At 34.7% G+C, this 7,314-nt stretch overlaps 1 protein-coding gene across 1 annotated transcript; it reads left to right on the top strand.

Annotated features, from left to right (window-relative positions):
- Positions 1–1,009: 1,009 nt before the first annotated feature.
- On the top strand, positions 1,010–5,770 carry LOC109013746 (cytokinin riboside 5'-monophosphate phosphoribohydrolase LOG3). The gene is made up of 7 exons (XM_018995947.2): positions 1,010–1,347; positions 2,093–2,190; positions 2,342–2,372; positions 3,028–3,127; positions 4,689–4,759; positions 4,911–5,054; positions 5,402–5,770. The coding sequence occupies exons 1-7, from the start codon at positions 1,228–1,230 to the stop codon at positions 5,483–5,485; spliced, it is 648 nt and encodes a 215-aa protein (XP_018851492.1). The 5' UTR covers positions 1,010–1,227; the 3' UTR covers positions 5,486–5,770.
- Positions 5,771–7,314: the final 1,544 nt, after the last annotated feature.

The following is a 7,314-nucleotide window of genomic DNA, read 5'->3' as shown; positions in this document are numbered from 1 at the left end:
CTTTTGTTTTTCTCAAATGAGCGAAAATATACTTTGCAATCTCCAATCACAAACTATATATCAGTATTTATAAGTCGATGTGAATAACGTATCTAGTAAAATATTTATATGACATAATTTGATTTCGTAAAAAAATTTTAAAATTTAAATTTTACAAATCAAATCTTACTGTTAATTGAAGTTGATGGTATGCTCTACACACCAACTTAAGAATAAAATAATTCTTTATACTTTGCATATTCCAACTATGAGAAACCGACAAATAGCATATTGTTCCAATTAGGATTATTGATATGGAAAAAAAAACAAGTGATGTGCCACAATCTTGATAGTCTAGTATTAAACTAAGGTGCACATTACAACTTCTTAATAATTTAAAATTAGAATGTGTCGATTTTAATAATTTGTGAGGTAAAGGGTAGTATGTCAAGGTAGTTAGAACGCCTAGATTGTGTTTTATCTACAAAAGAATTAATTTATTGCTGATATTAATTAGGCTTCTTTTGTTTTTACAGATGAGATTAAATGAATTGAGATTAAATATAAAATTTTAGATAAATTATTATTATCATATATTTTTTTAATATTATTTTTATTTTAAAATTTGAAAATTTTGAATTATTTATTTTATTTTATGTAAAAATTTGATAAAATTATAATGATTAGATAAGATGAAATGAGTTGAAAATTTTTATGAAAGTGACTGAGACCTAATTGTGCTATTATTCTTGTTTCATCTATAAATTTTAAAGTTTTTATTTGAAAATATAATTTTTCATATAACAACATTAATCATGGTAAGAGGAGTAAGGAAGAAACAATTCAAAATTAGAGAAACCGTTTAGCCAATTAAAGTGATCTAACGGATTAAATCACATCACGTTAGTTCGTAAATTTATTGTAATGAAATATTTTTATTACATTTCTCAATTATTAAGTGGTCCACGCGTGCCAATGGATAGTCACGTGTGGGGAGGTGTATATATAGGCATGAGCAGGACGCGAGAGAGAGAGAGAGAGAAGGCGAGAGAAAGTGGCCAAGCAAAAGGGTCTACTTTGATACTCGTATGGTTCTGTGACACATATATAGGTTAGAAAGCAAAGAGACAGTGTGTAGCAGAGGAAGGAGATTCTTCTCTTTGAGGCGGATTCCAACTTGTACGCAAAAAATAACAAAAAAGAAAAGAGTAAGCAATCAACGAGAGTGAGTGAGAGAGCGAGCGAGCAATGGAAGTAGAGAGTGAAACAAGACAATCAAAGTTCAGGAGGATTTGTGTATTCTGTGGGAGTAGCCAAGGCAAGAAGAGTAGCTATCAGGATGCCGCCATTGAGCTTGGCAAGGAGTTGGTATTCATTGACTCTCTTGTTGCTAAAAAAAGTTTCCTTTGTTTTCTTTGGGTTTGATTATGTTACTTCTGGCGTCTTACACCTGAGTCATTGGGGAATATTGTTTGTTTTTCCTCTCCATCTGGGCTTTGATGGGATTTCATTTTCTACTTGTTTTGAATACATGAAATGGCTTTGAAATTGCTGGAACTTCTATATTAGTACGTCCGAAACCTCTGTCTTATTTGTGTGTTTACATTAGTTTTAGGGGTACGCTCCTTATGTTTGTAACTTGGTTCTTGGGCTTTTACATTTTGGAAATTTTGGCTGTCTTCTTTGTTGGGTTTGTCTCTGTCGTGATTTATTCGATTGCTCTCAACCTCTTCGCTCCCTCACATATGCTTTATCAGGAAACTCAACAACATTCAAAACATGCGCATTCTAAGAGATAGAAAAGTTTGTGCCATTTTCCATTGCATATGCTTGATACGTTGTTGCTTTGGTTTTCCCAAATTTAGCTCCGTCTCCTTCGTTGAATTTTTTAGCGTCTGTACCTCTTTCAGTTCCTTTTACGGTTAAAAAGACGAGAGCTAAATGTACTAAGACGGTACTCCTTTGTTGAAGGAGCATGAATAATCCCTTTCGAGCTTTTAAATAAATTCATCATGAATACATATTTCGAACACGTATGGCCACATAAAAATTTCTTACTTGTTTTGTTTTCTTATTTGTCTCTCTTTGCTGATTCGTTTATGTTTTGTCGAAGGTCGCCAGGAATATTGATCTGGTCTATGGAGGAGGCAGCGTAGGTTTAATGGGTTTGGTTTCACAGGCTGTTCATGATGGTGGTCGGCATGTTATTGGGTGAGTCCCTTTTTCTGTTGCTCCTTCCTCACATCTCAAATAGAAACCGGAATTATAGATTGAGAAACAAATAGTGATCTGTTGCTGTTGTTATGCTTGGTTTTGTTCTCCGTTGCAACTGATTTTTTGTCATGTAATTGTCTGTGTGCAGAGTTATTCCTAAGACGCTCATGCCTCGAGAGGTATGCCCGTTACATGAGCCAGAAAAAAGCAAACTTTTCTTGGGTTTTTAAAGATTTTATTTTTTTATAGTATTTTTTTAATCCACCATTGCTTGGGTTTGAACTTTGAGAGAGGGGGGCTGGGGAGGGGATTTGGTTTAGACTGATGCTCTGATGCTCATTTCTTTGATCTTAGCTACTTTCTTTAATTTGTTCCTCACGTATTTTGTCTTGTCTGACCTTTTCTTCTTTTCTTTTTCCGAAGTTTATGAATGCTTGGTAATGATAAACTCATCCATGAGAATACTTCAGCTGTTTGCATTACCTCTCCATTGTTTATATATCCATGCCTTTGCTACTGCTCTCTCTGGATTCTTCTTTTTTACCATATCAACTTTATAGGATCAGCCGGGCAATGAGTATTTTCTTGTGTTTTTTTCTTTGGATTTTTCTGAAATTCGTTTTTTGTTATCACCGTTTATTGAGATATTAAATTACTGGCTAGGGAGTAGCCGGGTTGAAAATCTTGAATTAATTCCACCATTTCTGCAGACACATCATTGCTTTACTGCACAAAAAACCAAATCCATCTCTCTCTCTCTCTCTCTCTCTCTCGCTCTGATCTTTAATTTCTATAATAAATATTTTTTACCTGAGCCTTTTTACCTTTTTGCAGATAACTGGTGAAACAGTGGGGGAATTAAAGACAGTTGCAGATATGCACCAAAGGAAGGCAGAGATGGCTAGGCATTCCGATGCCTTTATTGCCTTACCAGGTTAGTGTAAGTCCTGAAAAGTGATAACTTTACTCTGAGATCTGAAGGCAAAACAAGAAAAGTTAAGGTCTTTCAGGGCTTTGATTTTACTAATTTTAGCATTTAAGATTGAACATACTCAAGTTTTGATTCTTTTGAGAATTTCTGAAGTCTCTTCTCCTTGTTCGATGACTTGATCTCTAAGTTTCAACTTGCACTCAAGCGTTTAATTCTGAAATAATTGAAGGAAGGGCTTACAGTCTCTGAGTCCTACCTCAAAACCCATTAGTCATCTGATTTGTTTTAGGTATTCCCACTCAATTTGGATTTCGTTGATGATAGAAATAATTAATTTATTTCACAAGAAGATGTAAAATGTCGAGATATTTTCCTATTGTGGGCTGTGGCTGTTGGTTTATGTACAATATGTGGTCTTGGTAAATGCTGTGAAAGGAATTGGATGAAGCCTAAATTATCACAAGTTTCTTGGCTTTTTCTCACAAACCCCAAGACCCATGATGCCTTTCAAACCCTGATCATTGACCCGTCCACATCTTACACTGAAAATTATAGCCTCTGAGGAGCCCTTCTTCTGTGGCTAATATTCTGTTTTCTTCTAATCAGTACCATAGCCTGTGATGTTACTGTGCCAAGTTTTATCTGCCATGTGGGGAAAGGACAGCTAGACACTCTTTCACTAAATAGTTTCGCCAACTAGCACCTGCACCTAACAGGGAATGATGCTCACCCCTTTAGGACTTTATCATCTTGACTCCCTCCCGAGTTTGAAAATTCATATGGTGAAAATGCATGTAGGGCGTAATGGTAATTTTACCTACCATCCCACCTTCCCACCCCTTTGTTTTCTCTTTTCCCACTACGCGGGACACCTTACCTAAGAGAGAAGGAAAAGATAAATCTACACCCTCTAACATGATGGTTTGAGCTTTTAGCTAAAATGGGAGAAAAAAAATAATGGTTTGTGACTCCTCAAGGCCTGCATAGGTTAAGCAGAGGATTATGCTCTAATTTTCTTTACAAACTTACAAAGGATAGGAGCAGTAAATACTATGTTTAGGAGTTGCAAGGCATAATGCTCCTAAATAATGGATCAGAAAAGAAACCATGTTCATCAAAACAGAGCTAGTAAAAGTAGTCTTTGAAAAGCCTTGGGAGTCCGTATAAGTAGCATGAAACTTCAAATGAGCTAGGATGTGAGGTTTAAAAGTTTTTTTAACATGTTTTGAATGGAAGACAACATATTTGTTGATTTTTTTTTTCCTCTTTGGGATCAATAAAATGCTATAATTCTTATTGCTAATGAAGTCAGTCTGCTAGCTCTCGTTTTCTGTTACGAAATAATTACTTATCTTGCATCCATGAAAACATTTACCTATCAAAGAAATAATTAATTAGCTTGCATCTTCTTGTACTGAAATCGTTGTGGCCGCCAATAACTTTCAAAGAAATTCTACTTAGGATAATACGATTGTTCCCCCATGTAAGGGAAGGCCATTTTTTTAGTGTGTTGATTTGGCCTATATCTTTGTATTAGTAGATGTTCATGTGATGTTCCATGTAGGTGGTTATGGGACTTTGGAAGAGCTACTTGAAGTGATAACCTGGGCTCAACTTGGAATTCACGATAAACCGGTACATACGTTTCTGCATTTTCTGATTGTTTTGACGAATTTAACTCCTTCAATCTGTGGGAGTTTTATTGTTAACTTTCTATTACAACTGTTTTAATTTTCCTATGTGCTTATTTATAGGAGTACCAACATATAACTTCCACAATTTGCAGGTGGGATTGCTGAATGTTGATGGATATTATAATTCACTCCTGTCATTTATTGACAAAGCAGTGGAAGAAGGATTTATTAGTCCCAATGCCCGCCAAATAATTGTATCTGCACCAACACCGAAGGAATTGGTGAAGAAATTGGAGGTACATAAGCAAAGGAATCCTCTCTTTTTTCCTAATGTTTTCTCTGTTAAATAGTTATGTATCATTTAAGTAGCTTGTTGCTAAAGTGATATGCACTTCGAGCCTGAAAATATTCTATTCCCTTACTCAGTATATTGAGGCAAACCAACCATAACATTAACACTACTCAGAAGCTTTCTTTCCTTTGATAAGTTGCTCTACTTTTCATACCTTCCACCTTCATTTCCATAGATTGGTAACAGTAAATTAGGCCTCCCTTAATTTTTCTTAGAATCAATCGTTCTTACGAATGATTATATATATATATATATATATATATATGTCTTATTGCTTATTGCTTGTCATAGGAATACGTGCCCTGTCATGAAAGAGTTGCTTCAAAGTCGAGTTGGGAGATGGAGCAGCTTGGCTACTCTCAAAGATATCTCTAGGTGATGTAGGGCTTACTGCATTAATGAGGAGGTGGATGGAATTTTGGAGGTAGAAGCTGAAGATGTGAAGAAGCTCAATCTCTGTTATGGGGAATTTATTTTTTGTTTATTTTTTTTTTTTTGTAAATTACTGCAATTGACCACAACATGTGAAGCTTCAGTATTCTTCCTTTTTCCCCCTTTTGGTACTCTGATTTCCTCCCAAGTAGTTAAGTAGTATAGGCTTATGCCTTTGATATTTCCCCTTGAAAATGTTAATTGGTTATCTAATCAATTGATTAATATCCGTTGCTTCTTCTTTCTTCTCCTGTCATAAGCTCCCCACATTAAGCACTAAACAAAAACAGAGAGCCAATTGTCCTCTGTGAAGAATGGTGTGCGAAAACTGTCATTCCAAAGTCCAAGTTTGTCGGATTCAGAGCCGGAGTTAAAAGATTACATAAAATTTCTTACGTTATCAATTATAAGAAAATTCTGCTCATCATTCATACACCACACATGATTTTTTTTTTCCTTACCAAATGTGTGAAAAGGGAAACAACCTCTCTCAAATTCCTTTCGAGAATTACTTTATGCACAAGTCTTTCAAAAGTGATTCTACATGCTTTACTCAGTTTTCTTTTGATTTGAATTTTATAGTGAACTTTTTGTTGAACGAAAACTTGCCAAAGTAGTGTGTAACTTACATTTTGTAAAAAGTTTTATATACTTAATAGTTTTCATTTATATTTCCTTTGACATTCTCTCCAAAGGTTTTTTGAGAATAGAAAATCAAATTCCTTACCAAGGGTTTGTGCATCCCCGAGTTAGTTGGGATGCAGTTTCCAGACATTTGGTGTCAATAAAAAAAATTAAAAGATCTAATAAATAACAATGGTCATTTGAATAGTTAGAGAAGTGCAAGAGATGGGTATATAAATCATCACAACGAGTGGAGTGGAAATGTTGTTGTTGTAATTAAGAAAATAATAAATTTAAAACTAATAAGATATATGAGACAAATAGAAAAAAAAAAAAAATTTGAGGAGGCTCCATGAGAGTAAAAGAAATTTATTAGTTGGTTAAAACATAACCATAGCTCCATTAACGCATATACTTATAATTTTACGTACAAAATTCATTTTATCAAGTTTTTTAAAATTTAAATTTATAATTTTATAATTTTCAGCATATCAATTATTAACATGTCGGTACATATTATTATGTAAGTAAAATCTGTAAGGAAAAATGTCATTTTTCATTTCTTTTTATTTTACACCAATTTTTATTTTGGACTCTCTCCTCCAGTTTCATTTTTTACAAAGAGTCGTACTAGCGTGTCGTCCAGCTTTGGCCACTAGGGTGCCTGCTAGCACAAAGTTATTTTTTTTAAATACATAAATAATCAAAATAAAAAGATAAACTCAAATCATATACTAACATTTTCCTTTGACAAATTATACATCTCACCTTATCATCAATTAGTACCTATTTGCAGGCATGTTTAAAGCTTTAGAGAAGGGAGACCGGAAAAACCCAACCAACGACCAATAACGGAAGGGGGCCAAGTGTTGTTAGTTGAAAGAGGGAAGAGAGGGGTCACTTCCTACTTCATTGGGGACCGATGAGTGGCCCATATATCTGCAGGCAGATGGGACATTGACATGTGTTGCATTGGCCCACTTGTCATCTATCTACAAATCCTTTAGAAATCGTGTGCTACTGATATTTTTCGACAGTTTTGCTAACTTTGTTGGGTCCCAATTTGTTCTGGCGTTTTCATGTGGTTTCATTGATTGCACTGTTTGGTAACATCGTATGATGACCAAACCCAGAGGATGTCTTGGTGG

This window comes from Juglans regia, chromosome 4 (assembly GCF_001411555.2).
Source record: "Juglans regia cultivar Chandler chromosome 4, Walnut 2.0, whole genome shotgun sequence".
NCBI classification, from domain to species: Eukaryota; Viridiplantae; Streptophyta; class Magnoliopsida; order Fagales; family Juglandaceae; genus Juglans; species Juglans regia.
This window is presented reverse-complemented; position numbering and strand designations above follow the sequence as displayed.

What these genes read in the sequence shown, in the direction of transcription:
- LOC109013746 (XM_018995947.2), top strand. Translation starts at nt 1,228, where the DNA reads ATGGAAGTAGAGAGTGAAACAAGACAATCAAAGTTCAGGAGGATTTGT. An exon ending in AGACGCTCATGCCTCGAGAG is followed by an intron (nt 2,373 to 3,027) that starts GTATGCCCGTTA and finishes ACCTTTTTGCAG; the next exon opens with ATAACTGGTGAAACAGTGGG. An exon ending in AATTGGTGAAGAAATTGGAG is followed by an intron (nt 5,055 to 5,401) that starts GTACATAAGCAA and finishes TGCTTGTCATAG; the next exon opens with GAATACGTGCCCTGTCATGA.